Source organism: Delphinapterus leucas, chromosome 11, assembly GCF_059928025.1.
Source record: "Delphinapterus leucas isolate spDelLeu-1000000601 "Yukka" chromosome 11, BTC_Dleu_Yukka2, whole genome shotgun sequence".
Classification (NCBI taxonomy): domain Eukaryota; kingdom Metazoa; phylum Chordata; class Mammalia; order Artiodactyla; family Monodontidae; genus Delphinapterus; species Delphinapterus leucas.
In genome coordinates, this window is record NC_143139.1 from 34,055,028 (window position 1) to 34,078,705 (window position 23,678).

Here is a 23,678-nt window from a genome sequence, read left to right on the forward strand (position 1 = left end):
AGTGTTCAACTGGGTTAAAGAGAACTCAAAGACAGTTTACCTACTCCGTTGTAAGCAGTTGCTCCTCAAGCTCTTCAGAAAATTGCAGAGGAAAATTAATTTGACATTTTTTCTTTATCACGCTGCAAAATAGTTAAGAGTGGCCAGCAGATGCCACTGTTGTCAGTTGTAAATAATTTTTCACATTTCAAATAAAGGAGATGAGTCATTACAGAAGGAAATAGGATAAGTGTAACAAAAATAATCATGTTATCTTAAAAAAATGTAACAAAAGTAATGCATTAATTGGATCTTATTATTTACCTTTAAGCAAAACATTTAATTAGACACTTGTCAGATAAAAGATATGAGCTAACTTGTTAGAAAAAAATTAACAAGGAATACTGTAAGTCTTCTATGTTTGAAAAGAATAATCATGTTTAAAAATTAGAAGTTGATGCAATCACCGATGTTGACTAATAGCTATATTTAATAGCCAAGATATAGCCTACCTGATGAGTGACATCAAGGAAGAGTAAAATAAAACATCAATTCTATTCTTTTTTGTTACTATTGAGACATTATAAAAATAGTTTTGTATTTCTCAAGCCTACACTCAATGGTGAATAAGCTGTTACTACAAAATTGACTGTTAATTATGTTACTCTCTTATATTTCCATCAATAGTCGTAGTGTTAAGTATTTTTAAAATAATTTAAAATATATAAATTAAAGCAGACCTACATGGCCTATTCCATGAGAAAAAATATGATGGCTATTGTTTACTTCTAGGCTGGCCTCCCAAATTCCACAGTTGAACATGATTGATCACTCCTGGAATCCCTGTATCTTCCTGAACATATTTTTGGGATGACTCTTCACTTCTTTTAAAACATCAATCCCACCAAAAATCTGTAAATTATAGTTCAAATAGATTTTTTCATATATTTTCATGTGGATTTGAATTGCTGAATATTTTAATTAATTGACAAGAAAATATTAAATCTATGCTATATTCAACACTCTGATAGTTGCTGTGAGGGATTCAGAAGAGAATAAACATAGTTTCTGTTCTTAAGCAAAGAATACAGTAGAATAAAAAGAAAGGTTTTATGTGTGGACATATATGTACTATGCTAAATGTTTCTGCTGTTACATAAAATGATGTGTAAAATGGTGAGGTTTCATAAGATTGTTGTAAAGATTAAATTAGATAAGGACTAAAGTATCCGTATCTAATTTAATCTCTCAATATCAAGCACAAAATAGTGGCTAAGCCAGTGTCAGTTTTCACTCAAATAACTGTCTTGGAGAGCAGATAGAGTGAGTGTTCAAAACCCTAATCAAATACTAAGTATAAATAATAAGAGATGTAAGAAAGGAATAGAATACATGAGAAATTAAAAATAAAGTGTTCCTGGCAGAATGGTCCACAAAAATCTTGATGGAGGAGGTCATATTGAGCTAATACTTGAGAGAAATGTAAGCATTTAAAGTGTAGAATAATGTGAAATAATCTTATGTAAGGTAGAGAAAGTGTGGGATAAGATAGGTTAATCCCTGGGGCAAACATTAAAAAAATAAAACAAAGAAGCCAACATAAAAAGAGAATATAAAATTGAATACAAAACTAAACAACTCAAAAGAAGGCAGAAAAGGAGGAACAATGGAAGAAAGAATGTATGAGACAAATAAAAGACAAATAACAAGAAGGTAGACTTAAATCCAACCATATCAATAATTGCATTAATTGTAAATGGTCTTAAATTCTTCAAGAAAAAAACAGATTGCTGAACTGGATTGAAAAATGAAAAAACACAGAACAATTCTATGCTATTTATAAAAGAAAATTTAAAGATATATGCCGGTTAAAAATAAAGGATGGCAAAAGATATATCATGCAAACACTAATTAAAAGAAAGTTGAGATAGTTTTTTTAATACCAATGTAGACTTTAAGGCAATAAGTATCACTAGAGATATAGGAATATTTCATAAAGAGGGTCAATTCATTGAAAAGACATAACACTCATAAACATGTATGTACCTAATAACAGAGTTTCTAAATTCATGAAAAAATCTGGCAGAATTAAAAGGAGAAATAGACAAATTCACAATTGTAGTTGAAGAATTTAACATTTGTAAGACTAATAGAATATTAATATTAACATCCTATTAATAGAATAGAATAATTTAATCAATAAGTGATCATTTTCAGTAATATAATTTTTAAAAATTGACTCTACAATTAGAAAAATATCTCAATATATAATATAATATATAATAATAACAGACACTACAGTTATTATTATATATTAATACTCTACAGTTATAACACTACTATAATAACTGACACTACAATTAGAAAAACTGTATCCCTCAGTAATTGATACTGCAATTAGAAAAAAGATACAGAAAATATTTGAATAATATGAAAAACTAACTTGACATAATTTACTTACATAAAACCTATACAAAATTACTGCAGAATACACATTATTTTCAAGTGCACATAAATATGTACCATGATAGACAATACTTTCAGCTATTGTCATAATATTTCATGGAACTCTCCCTCACCCTTGCCAAATGCTATTCAGACATCAAAAGGAAAAGAACTCAAAATATATAATTGTGCTTGGCAATTAGGAATTCATTTGTGATTTTAGCGAAAGTAGTATCGATGAAATATTGAGGGCTGGAAACCACGTTATAATGGACCAACGCTTGAATGAAAGGTAAAGATGAAGAGATCATGAGGATAGCTGTTTCTCTTAGGAAGTTTGACAGTGAAAGGAAGAGAGAGTGAATAGGGGTGGCAGAGGAGGACTTATTTTTGTTTTAAAATATAAGAGAGGTAAACACGGTTTCTGGATGAAAAAAAGGAGCCAGTAGAGAGAGAAAGGAAAAGGAGAGAGAATAATCTGCGGAGAAAGGTCTTGGGTAATTCAGAGTGGGAGGAAATCAAGAGCAGAGATGGGCAATTGGCCTTTGATATGATCAGGGAAAGCTTTTCCCCTTAAGGAGTAGGAAAAATAGATAAAATAGATGTAGAGGGTGCTTCACTTTAAATGATAAACAGGTATAGAAAACTACTATACACTGCATAGTAATATTTGTAACTAAGGTACAGTGCAAAAAGCATGCTTTGTGATAAGAGATCCTCAAATGTTTTAAATCACATTCACATAAAACTGACTCCCTTATATGTTTGTTTCTTTCCTTTTTTGTTTTTTTTATTGGGGGGTGGAGTTTAGAGAGTGGGGAAAGGCAGGAAAGGTGGAGGACAGGAGAGGTAAAGTGAACAAAAAATAAAAAAGCAATTCTCAGAAAAAGGAACCTAATAGCAAAGAATATATGAAAGGATCTTCATCCAACCTAGTAATTAAATAAATATAAATTCAAACAATGAAATACTATGCTCTGCCCCATAAGATCAGAAAAAAATTTCACATGTCACTGAGGATGTGTATACTCTAAAATTTTTACACCCTGCTAGTGGTAATTTAACTTGATTTAACCCCTTTAGAAAGTAGTAATTTGGCAATTTCTAGGGAAGTTTAAGATGGATGGATGAAACATATTATTGCTCAAAAGGATCTACTCCCTCCCTTGGGAAAGGATTGTGAGTCTTCACTCATTTCCATATGTCTGGCCATCCTGCACTGTAGAGGTAGTATATTTCCCTGCCCCATTGACTAGGATTTGGTCAAGTGATTTAAGTTGACCAATTGAATATGAGTATACATGGGTACACCTTCTACGAACAGAAGCTGTTGAAGTCATTGCAAATTTTTGTCAGCCTCCTGCCCATTATTTCCATGAGAAGGGTATACACTGGACAGGAGCTGTTTCCATCCCAGCTGCAACAATTTGAATAAAATCTTTTTAGAATTTCTGTAGTGATTTTAGAGTTATAGACTTTTTGGTGAAGAATTCTTTTTTTTTTTTTTTTAACCTGTAAGGAAAATGAAAACAAAGTCCTAATATATCACACAAATATGTTTATTACTTAAATGTTTATAAATTATAAGATTTTACTTATGAATAAAAACATTTCTAGAAAATGTTACACATTTTGTAATAATGTTTGTAACTGGTTTCAGGCACATAGTGCAAAATACTTCTTTTCTGATACAGAGATCCCTAAATGTTTATCTAACCACACTGGCACAAAATTGCTTTAGTACCTTATATGGTACAATATACCCCTAATAAATCTTTGAAAAAGAAAAACTTTGTGGGCAAAACTAGTACACTACTATTTACTGGCAAAAATCTATTAGTAGATTCAGTTTTCTTGGTTTATAAAGTAGGTTGCCATAGAAAAATATTATTTGTCTATGATTCTTTTAAAATCACATTATTATATAATACACAAATTATTCACCTGAAAAAAATCTCTTAATACCTGAGAATTTGTCCATGAATAGTTAATTTTTATACTATCTTTTATGTTCTGGTTTTGAGATACCTCAGATATGAAATAACTTGAACGTCTCTAATAAAAATTTTGCAAATGTAAACATAATTTTATGTTTACCAAAATAGGATCTTCAACATGTCAATAATTCTCAATTTTCTACTTGATTAATAAAATACAGTACTTAACTGTGAGAAAATTAATTTTTTAAGAGTAGACATATACATATATAAGATCTGTAAAGACATGATAGAATATACACATTATAAAAACAATGTATTGCTCTTATAAGTACAATCAAATTAGAGGTAGGTGTTTTAAGTCAAATCCTACTATATCATATCTTCTTCTGTATTATTCCCACAAAATTTCATATTTAGTGTTTAACCAAAGCATATATTTTAAATACAAAATTATACCATATTTTAGGATGATTTTTTTCAAGCACCATAATGCACAATTAAAAATTAAAGGAAACATAAAACAAAGTATCTAAGCTGTATCAGTAGAAAGTATAATGGCTATGTACTTTTTTTGATGTGACTATTGATTTGCTATTCACCTGACAGATTCAATATGTTTATCGCAGTTTTAAATAAGTTCATTTTCCTAATTTTTACTTGCTCCATTTTAACAAGTAGAATAAACATTCATTGTACAGTAGGATACCAGAGCAGAGATTTACATGTGTGTTTATAGGCATAAGGTAATTGTGGTCCAGTCCAAGCTGTTAACAGCAATATTATCTTGGTATAATTCAAGCATCCCTGTATACCCTACCATAAATTACTATATCCTTTTAAGGATCCAGATTAGAATCACATATCGCTCAGTTTATTTTGAAGGCCTTGAAAAATTAAGCAGTGATGTGACTCCCTGATGAGCGCCCTGAAAAAAAGGCACAGACATTTTAGACATGGAAATCTCAGGAAGGGAAGGGTAAAGAAACAAGCACCAGCTATTTGCAGTTTCCAGAGAATGTCTCCTCTTTGGGACACACTTCCCACTTCTGAATGTTCATATTACTTGAATTGGGAGACCAGTAGTCATGTGAGGAATACACTTTCCACAGAACCCTCCACATCTGCCGTAGACTTTGGTTCCATCCTGAAAATAGGAAGAGGCAGAGATACAGGAGAATCTGTTACAAGCTAGTATCTGCGTGCACAGGGCAGAAAAAGCAAATGCTTTGAATCATGCGGTTGAAATAATTAGCCAAGGTTTCATACAACAATTACACTTGAGGTCAAAGGTCATGCCATTTCAGGATTAGTTGAAATTTGTGGTCATGGGAATTAGATAATGTGAGATTCATATTATCTACTTAATGATTATAAACCACACTCTAATTTAGACAATTCATCTCAACCCACTTATTTTTCAACAAGATATCTATTTGCTTCAGTGAGTTTATTAAAACCTCTCCCAATCTGTTGTCCAGCATTGCCATGATTTTATATAAGATTCTCACAGACTAAAAAAAAGATAGTATGCAAACTTGACCTTAACTGAATCCAAGCCATATTAACCTCAAATATCTCCTGGAAGCATTAGAAACACAGCCTGAGGAAAATATTTAGAAGGTGATAAAATGGGGGGGCGGGGAATAAAACTGGACTGAAAGCAGGAATTATAATTAGACAAGGACTAAAAAGGGAGATTCTTCTTTTTTTTAGGAAAGCAGAGCTGCTTACTGAGGAATGGCTGGTGAAGAAGGTGGTCAGGACAAGCTAGATTTTCTTTCCAAACTGTCTTCCGTCTTTAGGTCCAAAAGTCAAAAGGCATTTTGATAGGATAAAGCAAAACTAGCTTGAACTCCTGTAGTTTCTAGAAAAGGTAAGTTTTGCTTTGTTTTTGTTTTTTTAATCTAAGGAAGGAGGGTAGAGAAGGAAACTTTGGGTTCCTGGAACTTTTGAGGGTGAACAATATGTTGAGATCGGGGGCTTTTGAAGTTGCCTCTCCTTTCAAAAGCTTTCTAAACTCTAGAGAGTCTGAGTAAACAGAGAAAGGAATGGCAGTAAAAATTCCAATTTATATACATTCCTGTTCGCAAACGAATCGTATAAGTAAACCCCTAATCTTGCTTAAATTTAATGGGAAATGAAAATATGTGTGCATTTCCATAAGTACATTTGGGTTTCACAAGTCTCATTTTCACACCAGGCAATAGATCTCAGGAAATACCTTCATGTGCAAAATTTTTGATTGAGGGAGAAACTCTCAATTAAATAAACAAATAAATAATCTTTAGAATAGAACTTAAATAGAAGCAAAAGTAATGATTATACTAAATATTCATTTTTACTGCTGCCCTCAGCCAGATCTCATTTAACCAAAAGATACCTAAAAGCTGTATAAAGTCAGAATATCTCATTGCACTCTCTAAATTTTCTACTTGCTCAGAATATACTCTAACTAGGTAATTAATTTATTTCCATTCTTCTACCAAAAGGGATTAGACCAAAATTTGCCAAATAAATATTTAGAAATAGCCATTTTTAAAAAGCCTACTGCTTGCCCATATGATAGAAATAATAAAAATTTAAATTCTTTAATTATAAATTGAAACACAACTTCATAATATTCAGAAATATAATGTTTTAGTCTCTGATTATTAGAAAATTGAATTTCATTTATAAGTAGTATTCATATAAATAGGAGTGTAACAGAAGTCACGTTTATCAAAAGAAAGAAAAATGATAAAACCTTAGAGTGGGCAGGGGGTTGTTGATGGTGCTGATTTATGTGCAGTATAGGTGAGGACACTTATAATGTAGATCCTGATTTACTATAGTTAGAATCATGCTATCTAAGACATGGGAACTCCAAGTACTAGAAGCCATCTCATAAAGAGTATGCGCTAGTACACCATACCAGCATCAAAATTAAATGGATTCTACTTTAGATAATACATGTGCTATAGGTAAAAACCAATACCAATGTGCTCTAGATAAAGGTAGACAGAGGAAAATATGCATACAACCATAAAAAATATTCCTAATTCTTGAAGAACCTATAAAGGATATTTGTTAAATGACAAATGGCTCCAACCTCAGCTCCATCACTAAATCAAAGTAGTGAGGTAAATAAACCAAAAAGTTACCTCTCACTTTGAAATATTAAAACCTACAAACCTTTAATAATTAGAGTATAGCTAAAAGCACTACCTCTTTTTGAAGTACCTGCATTTCAAGCCATCAACCCCAAACTTGAGCTACTTCAATCTATATGCTCTGGCATTTGATTTCATGTTCAGATATATGTAGGCTAAACATGAATGTGTATGTATATAAAACCTACATAAGCACATGAATAAAAATGAACCCAATTCCATAATTTCATAAATTAATGTTATATTTCATTATATGTAATATAGCCCATCATATGCAATAACGCATTAGTCATTAACTTCATATAACTCTAAATTTAAAGTAGAGGACCTTTAATGCTAGTTCACAGCACAGAAGTATTTCAGACAGAGTTTTTGGTCCAGCAGGACTTACTTGTGATCTGTGAATGATGACAGAGGCATAAGTGCCCTGAGCAAGCCACTTTGCTGTACTGGATATCTTCATTCCAGTTCCAGCCAAATTAATGCTGAATTGTCCCTGGATTGAAAACAAAACAAAATAAAAATAGATGGAATTCATACAATATTTAAGCATCCACTTTGCTGGAAACACCTGCATTGGAATTATGTAAGAAAGGACTCGAATTGGTTTTCAAGATTCTTTCTTTAGAAAATGAAAGAATATTGATACAACCTTACACTAAAGAAAATGAACAGGCTAAAGACTTTTTAAATTGATTACAAATAAGTCTTCTCAATTACAAGAGACAACTGAAATAATACCAGATAATGTTATTTGTGCAAAAGTAATTCTGTCCAACACTAGGACTCTAGGGTTGACAGCTAGAGCTTATGCTCCTGTAGCAACAGCAAGTCCAGTCAGAATGGGTGTTCACAGGGATTGATACCAACCAGACTTTAACATTTCTCCAGTTTCAATTTTTGACCCCTTGTTGCTAATTTCCCTAAGTTACACCTGTTTAATGTATTTCCTAGAATCTTCTGTTACTGTGCCCTTACCTTTTGTGTTAAGAATGTTACTTTTTAACCTACCACACAAAACTACTGAATGTGATATTATTGCCCCAGCTACCATGTGCTTTTAAGAGCCCAGAAGTGTTATGTGGACGTCTGATGCCACATGATTTACGCACATGGTATGTGAGCCCCCTAGTGGCTTTATGATCAAATTATTTTCAAGACACAAGAACCAGTTTCATGTCAAAATATTCCAGACTATCTCTGCTAAAAATTAAACTTTAGGGCTTCCCTGGTGGCGCAGTGGTTGAGAATCCGCCTGCCAATGCAGGGGACACGGGTTCAATACCTGGTCCGAGAAGATCCCACATGCCGCGGAGCAACTAAGCTTGTGCGCCACAACTACTGAGCCTGCACGCCAGAGACCGTGCACTGCAGCAAGAGAAGCCACCACAATGAGAAGCCCGTATGCAGCAACGAAGACCCAACACAGCCAAAATTAAATAAATAAATTTATTTAAAAAAAACTTTAAATATCTGTTAATTAAGAAAGTGCCTGACTAAAATTGGTAAAATTTGTGGCACATGTATATGATCTTGCAGTACAGAATTATACACTGAAAAGCTGAAGTACTTAATGAAAGCTAATTAAGCCTACTGCCAATGTTTAATATACATACAGATTTAGAGCGATATTAGGACAATCTTAGATCACATCACAATATCCTATGGCCTAAGACTCAGGAATCTTGAGCAAGACAGTGATAAAACATTAAAGATTATGTTATGTCAATGAAAATATTATCTTGTCATGAAAGCAAACTAAATAGATTTCAAATATATTTATAATATGAATTATTACAACTGCTAAAAAGTTATGTATCAGTTTAGTTTATTAAGTTAGATTTCTTAGGAATCTTATATACTTCTTATTTAAAATCAAAATAGAGATTCAAATACATTTATAATACAATGATAATATATGGAGAATTTTCCCCAAAATAGAAATAATTTGTTTTAGATAAATTTCAAAGAAAATTAATTGTTATATACGTCATTTGGTTATGAAATTTAGAATATGACCTGTATGTGTGCTTCATTGCTGTATTCCTAGAGTCCAAAAGAAGGCCTAGGCACTCAGTAAGTGTTTTTAAATGGATGAATGAAGTGCAACATTATAAATATTAAATTTTAGCATTGTAAAAGTTAATACACAAATACACAGCTAAACCCTTCATGCTCGTGATAATGAATGACACTAACGCTACACACATCAGAATTTTATATTAGTAAATATTTGAATGAGAAGAAGTAATTCTAAGGATATATTCTACTGGTTAATACTTAGTCATCTCATACAGGTTTTGCACTGAATACCTTCATCCCACCTTAACTCATAAATAGGCCTCTCACCAAATAAAAGAAATGGAACTATATTCTGTGGTGTAGGTTTCCTGTGACTAGCCACTTACTGAGTGCCCCAGTTGGGGGAATGCAATGTTTTCACAACCTGATAGTCTACACTTCCATTTATTCTTTACCTCCCTGCTCAAGGTTGCTTGGAAGCATTCAGCTGGAAAGGAAAGACAAAAATCCAACTGACTACAGTACTGAGAGACTTAGGTGGTCATTAACACAATGAGTTGGGCCTAGAAATATCTGCTGCTTCATTTCTCCAGACTAATTTTCATGATCTTTGTTTACATCTTTAGTCCTTGTTCAAAAGCTACATAATACAATCTCAAAGAAATGGCAAAACAATTCAACTGAACTCTGGGATGATATTGACAGAGGTAAAAATACACTTCACTCATTTGTTCTAAATTAACTGAGTGGCAGGCTTGGTATGAAGCACTACTGCAATACAGAGAGAGGTTTTGCTCTAGGTTTGAGAAGTGAAGCACAGATTGGTGGTTGCCAGAGGTAGGAATTGGAGGGGGAAATGGGTGAGGGTGTTTTACAAGATAAATAAATCCTGGGGATTAATGTGCAATATGGTAACTATAGTTAAGTATACTGTATTGTATATTTGAAAGTTGCTAAGAGAATAGATCTTAAAAGTTCTCATCACAAGAAAGAAAAAATTGTAACTATGTGAGGTGATGGATGTTAACTAAAACCATTGTGGTAATAATTTTTCAATATATACATAGTCAAATAATTATGTTGTACACCTTAAACTAATACAATGTTTAATGACAATTATATTTTAATAAAATGGAGGAAACTAAATCTGATATACACATAAATAAATGTGATGCAATGTAGAGAATCATAGGTGCCATAAGAAAGGTACTGGTACATTCCTATGGAACTTTAGAAGTAATAAATGATTGAATAATTGTATTAATTACTTATTTCAATTCCATTACTTTATTTAAGATTAAAATTTAAACCTCCTTAAACCTAATATTTAACTTGAAAAATTAGTTCAACATAGTATCAACTAAAAAATATGGTTTTTTGAAGTAGTATGAAGTTTATCTCCTCTTGTACTCTCGACATTTTTTAGAAGAGGCCATCATAAGAAGTAAAATTCTAACAGCCAAATCACAAGTGGAAGGTAAGGTGATTCATAAGACCTAAGAATTCAACAGATTGGAATGTCTGCCCTTGAGTAATTAGCTGCATCAAAGGAAAAAGTAGTTATGGATACAAGGCAGAGGGAAAGCACAGAAATAGATGCAAGTTTTAATGTTCCACTTCTTTGATTGACTGGTTGGTTCATATGTGCCCATTATATCACTAGGTTTTACAATTTTAAAGTTTGTTCCACATATTTTATTATGAATGGGATCTACAGATAGCAATTCCAATGAGAGAACTGATTCTAAAATTTATATTGAAAGACAAAGAAATTAAAATAATTAAAACAAGTTTGAAAAAAAATAAATTTGAAGGGCCCACACTACCTTGTTTCTTTTCTTTTTTTTTTTTTTTGTGGTACGCGGGCCTTTCACTGCTGTGGCCTCTCCCGTTGTGGAGCACAGGCTCCGGACACGCAGGCTCAGCGGCCATGGCTCACGGGCCTAGCTGCTCCGCGGCATGTGGGATCTTCCCAGACCGGGGCACGAACCCGTATCCCCTGCATCAGCAGGCGGACTCTCAACAACTGCACCACCAGGGAAGCTCCACACTACCTTGTTTTAACACTTATTATAATAAAGCTATCATAAGCAAGACAGTGCTGTGTTGGTGAAGAGAGAGACATGTAGATCAATGGAACAGAAGACAGAGTCAGAAATAGACCCACATAAATATGTGCTATATATATATATTTTGGCCTCACCACATGGCATATGGGATCTTAGTTCCCCGACCAGGGATCGAAGCCATGCCCCTGCATTGGAAGTGTAGATTCTTAGACACTGGACCACCAGAAAAGTCCCCTCCAATTGATTTTTGACAAAGGTGGAAAGGCAATTTACTGGAGAAAGCACTGTCTTTTCAACAAGTGGTGTTAAGACAACTGGATGTCTATAGGCAAAACCCTTACAACTTCATAAAAAATTGGTTCAAAATCAGTCATAAGTCTAGATGTAAAGCATAGAACTATAAAAAAATGTTTAAGAACACATAGAAGAAAATCTTTGTAACCTGGAGTAAGTCAAAGGCTCTTAAATATGACACTAAATGTACGACCCACAAAGGAAAAAAATGATAAATTTGACTTCATTAAAATATAAAACTTCCACTCTGTGTAAGACAATTAAGAGAAAGAAAAGATAAGGTCCAGACAAGGAGAAAAAGACTTGGAAATGTTATATACAACAAAAGACTTGTAACCAGACTATGTAAAAAACCCTCAAAACTAAACAGTAAGGAACAATAAGGAAACAAACAACCTAATTTTAAAAATGAGCAAAAGACTTGGGCATACACTTCACCAAAGAGTATATACAGATGGAAAATAAGCATATGAAAGATACTTAACATTATTATCCATTAGTGGAATGTAAATTAAAACTACATTGAGCTACCACAGAAGATGGGAAAACAAACAAAAAACTTGACAATACTAAGTGCTGACAAGGAAGCTAATCAACTAGAAATTTAATCTTTGCTGGTGGGAATAAAAAACGGTACAGCCACTGTATCAAACAGTTTAGCAGTTTCCTATAAAGTTAAACATACACATATCATGTGACCCTACAATCTCACTCATAGGCATTTATCCCAGAGAAATGAAAATATACGTTCACACAAAAACCTGTATGCAAATGTGCATCTCAGCTCTATTCATAATCTCCAAAAACTATAAACAACTCATTTTCTTCCAACAAATGAACAAACTGTAGGACAGCTGTATGACATCCATTTGATGGAATAATGCTCAGAAATAAGGAAGAAAAAATTATTGACACATGCAAAAACACAGATGGGCCTCAAAGGCATTATGTTGAGTGAAGGAAGTCAATCTCAAAAGGTTACATATTGTGTGATTCCATTTATAACACATATCTATGTCATCCCAGAAAATGCAAAACTAAAGCAACAGAAAAAAGATCAGTGTGTACCAGGAGTTAGGTGGGAGGGAGGAACTGACTCCATGGAGGAAGTGTGAGGAAGTTATTCTATATTCAGATTATGGTAAAGTAACATGAATCTGTATGTATGTTAAAACTGTATACTAATAAAGGCAATTTTATTGTGCTTTTTTTTCAACTTAAGATGTGAATGAATATAACACCTATTTAAAGAAAAAAATTTCCAATTGACTTGCAAACAAAACCCAAGTACATGCTATATGTAATAGACACACTTAAAGTGACTCATAAAGGCCAAAACTAAAAGCATGTGCAAAAGTATACCAGGAAAATGTACATAGAGAACAGGGGTAGCAAATCCTGATAAGGCAGAATAGAATTCAAGTATGAAATCAGGAAAACATGACAAAGAAGTGCTAAAAACCATAATCCACAATGAAGACATAATATGTCAGTATTATGCATCAAATAACACAGCAACTTTTTTTCTTTTTTATCGCGGTATGCGGGCCTCTCACTGTTGTGGCCTCTCCCGTTGCAGAGCACAGGCTCCGGACACGCAGGCTCAGCGGCCATGGCTCACGGGCCCAGCCGCTCCACGGCATGTGGGATCTTCCCAGACTGGGTCACGAACCAGCGTCCCCTGCATCGGCAGGAGGACTCTCAACCACTGCGCCACCAGGGAAGCCCAAACACATCAACTTTTATGAAACAAAACTACAGGAGATGAAAGGAGACATAGGTAGAAACATCCTAATAATAGGAAATTTTAATATACCACTTTTAATAACAAAATAGATCAAGCAGGCAAAAATAAGGAGAGAGATGATCTAAACAATATAAATAAAAGGGTAGATCTTATGCATATATATCAAACTCTGCAGTCTGATAATAAAGAATACACGTTCAAAATATGTAAAAACTGGCTCTGAATACTCAAAATGGATGCTGGCCATGATCCTCTGGCATTGGTTATTTCTCTTGCTCTCATGTAATCAACATTAATTACAAAACAGCTAAAGAGATACACATTGCGTTTTGTTTTGTTTTTTTTATGGCTCTGTGAAAAGTACCGAACATTTTACTTCACTTTTGAGGTAGGTATATATATATATATATATATATATATATATATATATATTCTAAAGTCACATCACACTCCTTAACTTCATCTTATATTACAATGTGGCAAAGTTTATTTTCCCTAGAGAGTGCCATATGTGTCCATTTTCTTTTTAGCATTCATGTCCCGGGGTGCCCTGTCATATGCAAACAAAGAGAATATGGTTTTGAGGAATCCCAAAAAACAGAATAAGTTCTTTCTGTGACATCAAACATCTGGAGAGTATTCATGCAAATCTTATATAACTTAACACAGAATCTGGTTTATATATTTGACAGAATAGCTTCAAGAATACTGGACAGTTTGTATTTTTGGTAACAGTAACTTCAGGCACTTGAATACAGACTGAAAAAAATGGGCATACCTTTTTTTGACAGCACATACCTATGCCCAATAACATCTAATTTTGGAAATAGAGCTTTGCATTCCAGAAATGCAAACTAAGTGGAAAAGCCATCTCACCTTGACTAGCAGAGAGGATTTATTACTACACTGGGGCTACCTCTGACTTCCTCAAGGATCTTGTACAGGTTGTTGACACAGAGTGTCTGTTTCTCCAACTGTAAATTGTGGTTACCCAGTTTATAACTATGTACTTTTCTCAAGATATTGCAGGGAAAAATGGGGTTACATAAAAATTGGAGTAATGGAGTTAGAAATTACTGAAAATATCTGTTTTATCATTTAAAAACTTGATTGTGCTAAGATCTCTTATTCTGATTTCATGCTCATTGAGAAATATACTGTTTATAATAATTAGTTTTCTGTTAAGATATTTTCTATAAGGAAAGTTTACTAATGAGATAAAAGGAGTTTTGATTCCACTTGACAGTTATATTACTTATTTGTATATCAGTCTCCTGTGAATTTTGTTGATGTCTCATTGACCAGATTTATTCAATTCAACATGTAATGAAAAGGACCAGATTCCCAGAATGTCATTACCTTTCCAAGGTAATAGTACCTTGTAGCACACTCTTCACATCTCTAGGTGGCATTTACTTCTTTCTAATTTACTTCTTTCTAATCATATCAAGTATATGACCAGAAGGCATTGATTAGAAGGAATATGGGTTGTTGGACAAAGTTGACCAGTCTTGACATGGGTTGGTCATTGGAGACTGAATAATCTCCATTTAAAAGGGTCAAAATGGAAAAGTTATTTTAAATATCCATATGTGAAAGAAAAGATTGTTTAAAGTGCTAAAATTTTAGAATACACATCCTTGACCTTAGAACAACTGTTCAAAGAGACATAGTGTAAGACTTCAGAAGGGGGAGTTCATCAGGAAAAGCATAGTCCTGGGAAGAGAACTAAATAAAAGATGTAGGTCAGAGAGTCACCATTTTGCAGGGAGACCAATCATCTGGTAGGCCAACATGAGTGAAGCAGGGAAGGAGAAGAATGGACATGAATAGAGCTAACCAGGCTCAAAGATTGAATGAGAACCTGAGATTCCTCTGCAAAGCTGTGTACCTTAAAAAAATATAGCCAATAGAGGGAGCACATTTGGAATGGCTTTTGAGGAGACCTGTGGACTCTTTCCTCAGTGAAACAATAGAGAAAAATAGGAATAGAGGGGAACTTCCTCAACTTGATAAAGAACACTTACCAAAAATCTATAGCTAACATTACAGTTAATGGTGAAAGACTGAATGCTTTCCCCCTAAGATCAGAAGCAGTTAAAGCATGTCCACTATCACCACTCTTCAGAATAATGCTAGAAGTTCTAGACATATGTACTAGTATGATTCCACCTATGTAACATCTTTGAAAAGACAAAAATTATGGAAATGAAAGCTAGATTAGTGGTTGCTAGGGGATAAAGTGAGGCTGGTGGTAGGAGGGAAGTAGTTGTCATTATAAAAGTTCTTGTGGGGCTTCCCTGATGGCGCAGTGGTCAAGAATCCACCTGCCAGTGCAGGGGATACGGATTCGATCCCTGGTCCGGGAAGATCGCACATGCCGTGGAGCAACTAAGCCCATGCGCCACAACTACTGAGCCTGCATGCCACAATTACTGAAGCCTGCGTGCCTAGAGCCTGTGCTCCGCAACAAGAGAAGCCACCACAATGAGAACCCTGTGCAACGCAATGAAGAGTAGCCCTCACTTGCTGCAACTAGAGAAAGCCCGCACACAGCAATGAACACCCAATGCAGCCAAAAATTAAATTAAATTAAATTAAAAAAAATAAATTTCTTGTGGTGATAAAAATGTTCTGTATATTGATGTAGAAATGTCAATATCCTAGTTGTGATATTATACTATAATCATGCAAGATGTTACCATTTGGGGAAACTGGGCACATGGGATCTCTGTATTATTTCTTAGAACTACATGTCAGTCAACAGTTACCTCAAAATAAAATGTTTAATTTCAAATATAAAAAAAATATAAAATACAAAACGATTTCAAGTCTCTTGAAATTGTCCTAAGGCTATACAAAAAAATGGAGAAACATTTATTCGGGAAAATCTATGAAATCTAGGTAAGAACAGTAAGCATCTGTGACATCTGAACCATGACCTGTCCTCTCTTCCCCACCTCAGCAAGATGACAGTTCTACTCTTCGTGGGTGCAGCTACGAACACAGGACTGTATTTCCCCCAGCTCTCTGCTAGGGCTAAGCTTTCTCCTAGGGTGTGTGGGGGGCGGCGGGGGTTGGGGGACACCAGCACTCCTCATCTCACCCAGCTCTGTGTTGCTGAAGCTGTCTTAGAGGCAAGAATGGCGGAGAGTCTGAAGCTCCCTTCCACCACTCAGTCCCTACTCATAGATCAGAAGATCTGCCCCAGGCATGGCAGCCCAAGACCACAAGGCCTGAGTCAGTCCCACTCAAAATCACTGGTAGGGCAGAAGTTCCGTGCTGAGCAAGGCAAGCCAAGAAGACCAGGGGATGTTGCCATTACCCAGCATTCTGCTTATAGATGGGGGATGCTACTCTGCAAAGTGGGTTCTACCCACTCAATCCACAGAATTGGTGCAAAGGTCCTTCCTTGGGGGAAAATCAATCTGTAAGAACAGAAAATTCCATAGCTTTTCCTAAGGAGACTGAGCTTATTTGGGACTGAATATGGGGAAATTTAAGCCTAAAGGGCATATTGAAAATAAGATTTTAGTGGTGTGCAGTTAAGAGGAGGATGGGGGTAACTGGATGAGAGCAAGAAGCCAAATGGTAGGTCAAAGCTCAGTTTATCAGAGAAAACCAGGGAAAGAGACAGCCGAGAAGGGCTCCTCTTGAAGTCTGACCTGACCTCAAAGACTGACCTCAAAGACTACCCTGGCCAAGGGGCATGAGTTTAATTGGATCAGACCATGTAGTAAGTTATGCCTCCAGGATGTTATTGAAAGAACAGAGTGATCATATACTAATTAGTGGAAGCTAAGAGCTGAGTGTGATACCAGTAGAGGCAGGCCATCTAGAAACTTCATCAAAGACAGGCCAACTTAAAACACTGTCATTCCAGGAGGATTGGGGTGACAGTGTACATGTCCAAGGCTGAGTCCTCTGAGGAGTGACATTAAAGGCTGCACACCACAGGGGAAATAGATGTCCCTGAAATAGCCCAGCCAAAGAGCTAAACAAATACATAAGCAAGCAAACAACAAATCCTAGAGGGAAGGGGAAACTTAGTATCCACAGTTGCTAAAATATCTTATCTAAAATGCCTGGTTTTCAACAAAAAATTGTGAAACATGCAAAGATACTGGAAAGGATGACTCATATACAGGGGAAAAGGCAACAGAAACTGCCTTTGAGAGGTTTCAGATGTCAGGCTAAGCAGATAAAGACTTCAAAGTACCTATTATAAATATGCCCAAAGAACTACAGAAAACTGTGTTTAAAAAAGTAAAGGAAGGTATGATAATAATGTCTCATCAAATAGAGACTGTCAATAAAGAAATAAAAATTATATTTATAAAAAGAGCCAAAGGACAACTTCAGGAGTTTAAAAGTACAATAACCAAAATAATAAATTCACTAGAGCAGATCGATCAGTAGATTTGAGCTGGCAGAATAATCAGCAAACTTGAAAAGATATCAATAGTGATGAAACAATCTGAAAACTAGAAAAAAGAATGAAGAAAAAATGAACAGAGCCTCAGAGAAATAAAGGGACGCCATGAAGTGCACCAACATATGCATGATGGAAGTACCAAATAGAGCAGAAAATATATTTGAAGAAATAATGGCTGAAAACTGTCTAAATTTCATGAAATGCATTAACCTACACATCTAAGAAGCTCAATAGACTCCAAGTTAAGTAGACACAAAGAGATCTACATCCAGATATGTCACAGTAAAGACGCTGAAAGTCAAAAAAAAAAAAAAAAAAACTGAAAGCATCAAGAGAAAAATGACCACATATGTGGGAATCCCAGTAAGATAAATAGCTGAGTTCTAGAAGCCAGAGGACAGTGGGATGGCATATTTAAAGTGCTGAAAAATAAAAACTGTAAAATAATTTTCTAGAAAATCAATCTCTCAAGAATGAATGCAAAATAAAGACATTCCCAGATAGACAAAACTGAGAGGATTTGTTATTAGCAGACATACTAGTTATTATTAGACATACTAAAGGAAGTTTTTCAGGCTGAAGTCAAGTGACATCAGACAATACAAAACAACCAAAGCGTACTAGTAGAGGTAATTGTAGTAATTATAAAAGACACTATAATTGCATATTTCTTTTTCTTTATTCTCTTGTTTTAAAAGCAATTGTATAAACAAATATGTATGTAATTATACTACTGACCAGTATAATATAGAAAGGTAGTATATTTGATAATAATGCCACAAATAAAGCAGATGGAAGCAAAGCTATTTTGCAGTAATTAAATGACAGCAGCTGATAACTCAGAACCACCGGAAGAAATGAAGAGGACCAGAAACGCTAAATAAAAAGGCTCATGTAAAAAACTCAATGAAATATAAGTTCTCTCATTTCTTATCTCTAAAAGATATAAAATTATATAAAGTAACACTATAAAAATGTATTGTGGTTTGTTACACAGGTAGGTATATGGATAACAAATATAACAACAAAAAAAGGGAAGAGGAAAAAGAGTATATATAGGAGTAATGTTTCTATATGTCACTGCAGTTAGGTAGTATAATTCTGGAGAAGATTCTGGAGTAGAGTTAAGATGTACATTGTAAGCCCTAGAGCAACCATTAAGAAAGCAATTTAAAATATAGTGAGAAAATTATTAAGGAAATTAAAATGTTACACTAGAAAATGTTCACTGAATAAAAAAATCAGTAAAGAAGAGACAAAAACAACACAAGACCTATAAAAACAAAAAGTAAAATGGCAAAGATAAATCCAGACATATCAGTTACAACATTAAGCAATCCAATCAAAAGGCAGAGATTCAACAAAGTACTCCCTGTAGGAGACGCTTCTAGGATCCAAAAATATATAGGTTAAAAGCAAATGGGATGAAAACATATATACCATGTACTATAAGCAGCCTGAGTAGCCATTTTAATATCAGATAAATTAGACTTTAAAACAAAACAAAACAAAATGGTACTACAGATAAAGAAGAACATTTTATAATGATATAAGGGTCACTATATCAGGATATTATGACAATTACAGCATACAGTCATGTACAACAAAATCACAAGGTAAATAAATCTAATACAAAATAAATGAAACAAAAGGATTGAAGTGAGAAGCAGACAATTCAGCAATAATAGCTGCAAAGTTTCAGTAGATAGAATAACTAGGCAGAAGATCAACAAGGAAATGGAAGAGTTGAACAATACTTTCAACCAACAAGGCCTGACAGACATCTACAGAACACTTCACCCAACAACAACAGAACACACATTCTTTCCAAGCACATATTGAACATTTTCCAGGATAGCCATATGCTATGTATAAAACAAGCCTCAATAAATTTTAAAAGATTGAATAATACAAAGTGTGTTTTCCAACCACAATGGAATGAAAGTAGAAATCAATAACAGAAGGAAATGTGGGAAATTCACAAATACATGGGACTTAAACACCACACTCCTAAATAACCAGTGAGTCAAATGAGACACCACAATTGATAATAGAAAATACTTCAAGATGAATGAAAATGAATTCACAACATACCAAAACTTCAGGGATGCTGCAAAAGAAGTGCTTAAAGGAAAATTTACAGCTGCAAATGCCTATATTAAAAGAGAAAAAAGATCACATACCAATGACCTAACCTTCCACCTAAAGCACTGAAAAAAAGGAGCACAAATTAAATCTAAAGCAAGCAGAAGGAAAGAAATGATAATGAATAGAGTGGAAATTGATGAAACAAAGAAGAGAAAAATAACAGAGAAAATCAATAAAATCAAAAGTTGGATTTTTGAAAAGAACAAAATTGACAAACCAAGAAAAGACAGAGGAGACTCAAAGCTTTAAAATCAGGAATCAAAGTGGGGACATGATTGTGAATCTCACAGGAATATAAAGGATTATATGGAATATTACATACAATTACATGCCAACCAATTAGATAACTTTGGTGAAATAGACAAATTCCTAAAAGCAAAAACAAAAAACATAAGCTTACTAAAACAGACTCAAGAAGAACTAGAAAATCTGAAAAGATCTACAGTAAGTAAAGAGACTGAATTAGTAAATAAAACAACTTTCACAAAGAAAAGCCTGAGCTCAGATGGCTCTACTGGTGAATCCTACCAAACATTAATTTTTCACAAACTCTTCCAAAAAAGTAGGAGAGGAGGGACCACTTCGCAATTTATTCTATGGAGCCAGTACTTCCCTGATACCAAAACCAGAAAAAGACATCACAAAAAAAGAAAATGATAGGCCAATATCTCTTCTGAATACAGAGGAAAATCTAGCAACATATAAAAAGGATTAGACCTCATGACCAAGTGGGATTTCCCCAGGAATGCAAGATTGTTTCAACGTACAAAAATCAATCAGTGGGCTTCCCTGGTGGCGCAGTGGTTGAGAGTCCGCCTGCCGATGCAAGGGACGTGGGTTCGTGCCCCGGTCCGGGAGGATCCCACATGCCGTGGAGCAGCTGGGCCCGTGAGCCATGGCCGCTGAGCCTGCGCGTCCAGAGCCTGTGCTCCACAACGGGAGAGGCCACAATGGTGAGAGGCCCGCGTACCGCAAAAAAAAAAAAAAATCAAGCTGTGTGATACACCATATCACAACGGTAATGGACAAGAACCGCAGGATCATCACAACAGATGCAGAAGGAGCATTTGACAAAATCCAACAGTCATGATAACACCACTTCAATTAAGAAAAGAAGGGCACTTCCTCAATCTAATCAAAGGCATCTACAGAACTCATAGCTAACACACTCAATGATGAAGGACTGAATGCTTTCCTTCTGAAATCAAGAATAGGACAAGGATGTCCACTCTTGTCACTTCTACTCAACACTATCCTGGAAGTTTTAGCTAGTGTAACGAGGCAAGGTAAAGAAATAAAAGGCATCCAGATTGCAAAGGAAGAAGTAAAATTATTTGTGCGTGACATTACTATGTATATAGAATATCCCGGGGAATCCAATAAAAAACTATTACAACTAATAAATGAATTCAGCAAGGTTGCAGAATACAAGATCAATTTACAAAAATATTGGCAAAAATTAGTGATTTATTGAGGCCTCGGATTTTTTTTGGGGGGGGTGGTCTCTTTATTGGGCAATTCTCCTTGTCAAAAGTCTTCTTTATCTTGAGCTGGAATCTTCTGCCCTATTAATGTCTCCTTGAGTAACACATACTGAAGTCACTCCTCTTTCATGGAGCTCCTTACATATTTAATAGTAGTTATCATAACCTCCCACCATTTTCCTGGCTACCTTCTTCATTTTCCTAACATAATGAAATTTAAACCTTCCTTTTTTTCCTGATTGTCACCTTCTACTCCTAGATAGATTAAAAATTTATCTTTCTCAGACAGAAATTTTTAAATAAGTATAATATTCCAGTGTCAAGTACAAATAAAACTTTTGGTCTCGATATTGTGTTTTGGTACCTTATGATTATACTGGGTCATTTAGAAATTACTACTTGAGGATGTGGGAACCAAGATGGTGTAGAAGGACGTGCTCTCACTGCCTCTTGCGAGAGCACCAGGATCACAAATAGCTGCTGGACAATCATCAACAGGAGGACCCTGAAACTCACCAAAAAATATACCCCACGTCCAAGGACAAAGGAGAAGCCACAGTGAGATGGTATGAGGAGTGCAATCACAGTAAAATCAAGTCCCATAACTGCGGGATGGGTGACTCCACAGACTGGAGAACACTTATACCACAGAATTTTGCCCACTGGAGTGAAAGTTCTGAGCCCCACGTCAGGCTTCCCAACCTGGGGGTACGGCAATGGGAGGAGGAATTCCTAGAGAATCAGACTTTGAAGCCTACTGGGATTTGATTGCAGGACTTTGACAGGACTGGGGGAAACAGAGTGTCCACCCTTGGAAGGCACACACAAAGTGGTGTGTGCATCAGGACCCAGGGGAAGGAGCAGTGACCCCAGGAGAGACTGAACCAGACCTACCTGCTAGTGTTGGAGGGTCTCCTGAGGAGGCGAGAGGTAGCTGTGGCTCACCGTGGGGACAAGGACACTGGCAGCAGAAGTTCTGGGAAGTACTCCTTGGTGTGAGCCCTCCCAGAGTCTGCCATTAGCCCCATCAAATAGCCCAGGTAGGGGCTGGCCCCACCCATCAGCAGTCAAGTGGATTAAACTTTTACTGAGCTCCACCCACCAGAGCAACAGTCAGCTCTACCCACCACCAGTCCCTCCCATCAGGAAACTTGCAAAAACCTCTTAGATAGCCCATCCACCAGAGGGCAAAGAGCAGGAGAAAGAAGAACTACAATCCTGCAGCCTGTGTAACAAAAACCACATTCACAGAAAGATAGACAAGATGAAAAGGCAGAGGGCTATGTACCAGATGAAGGAACAAGATAAAACCCCAGAAAAACAACTAGGTGAAGTGGACATAGGCAACCTTCCAGAAAAAGAATTCAGAATAATGATAGTGAAGATGATCCAGGACCTTGGAAAAAGAATGGAGGCAAAGATTGAGAAGATGCAAGAAATGTTTAACAAAAACCTAGAAGAATTAAAGAACAAACACCTAGAAGAATTAAAGAACAAACAAACAGAAATGAACAATACAATAACTGAAATGAAAACTACACTAGAAGGAATCAATAGCAGAAAAACTGAGGCAGAAGAGCCGATAAGTGACCTGGAAGACAGAGTGGTGGAATTCACTGCTGTGAAACAGAATAAAGAAAAAAGAATGAAAAGAAATGAAGACAGCCTAAGAGACCTCTGGGACAACATTAAACGCACCAACATTCACATTATAGGGGTCCCAGAAGGAGAAGAGAGAGAAAAAGGACCTGAGAAAATATTTGAAGACATTATAGTCAAAAACTTCCCTAACATGGGAAAGGCAATAGCCACCCAAGTCCAAGAAGCTCAGAGAGTCCCATACAGGATAAACCCAAGGAGGATCACACCGAGACACATAGTAATCAAATTGGCAAAAATTAAAGACAAAGAAAAATTATTAAAAATAGCAAGGGAGGGCTTCCCTGGTGGTGCAGTGGTTGAGAGT

At 35.3% G+C, this 23,678-nt stretch overlaps 1 protein-coding gene across 1 annotated transcript in view; it reads right to left on the reverse strand.

The window, feature by feature from the left end:
* Nucleotides 1-1,868: 1,868 nt before the first annotated feature.
* ADAMTS20 (ADAM metallopeptidase with thrombospondin type 1 motif 20) overlaps nucleotides 1,869-23,678 on the reverse strand; it is a 209,463-nt gene continuing 187,653 nt past the window's right edge. The window contains exons 38-39 of the mRNA XM_022572419.3: nucleotides 7,905-8,009; nucleotides 1,869-5,508 (exon numbers count right to left, since the gene is read on the reverse strand). Of these exons, the coding sequence (XP_022428127.2) occupies nucleotides 5,419-5,508; nucleotides 7,905-8,009 (195 nt within the window). The 3' untranslated portion in view covers nucleotides 1,869-5,418. The remainder of the gene's footprint in view (nucleotides 5,509-7,904; nucleotides 8,010-23,678) is intronic.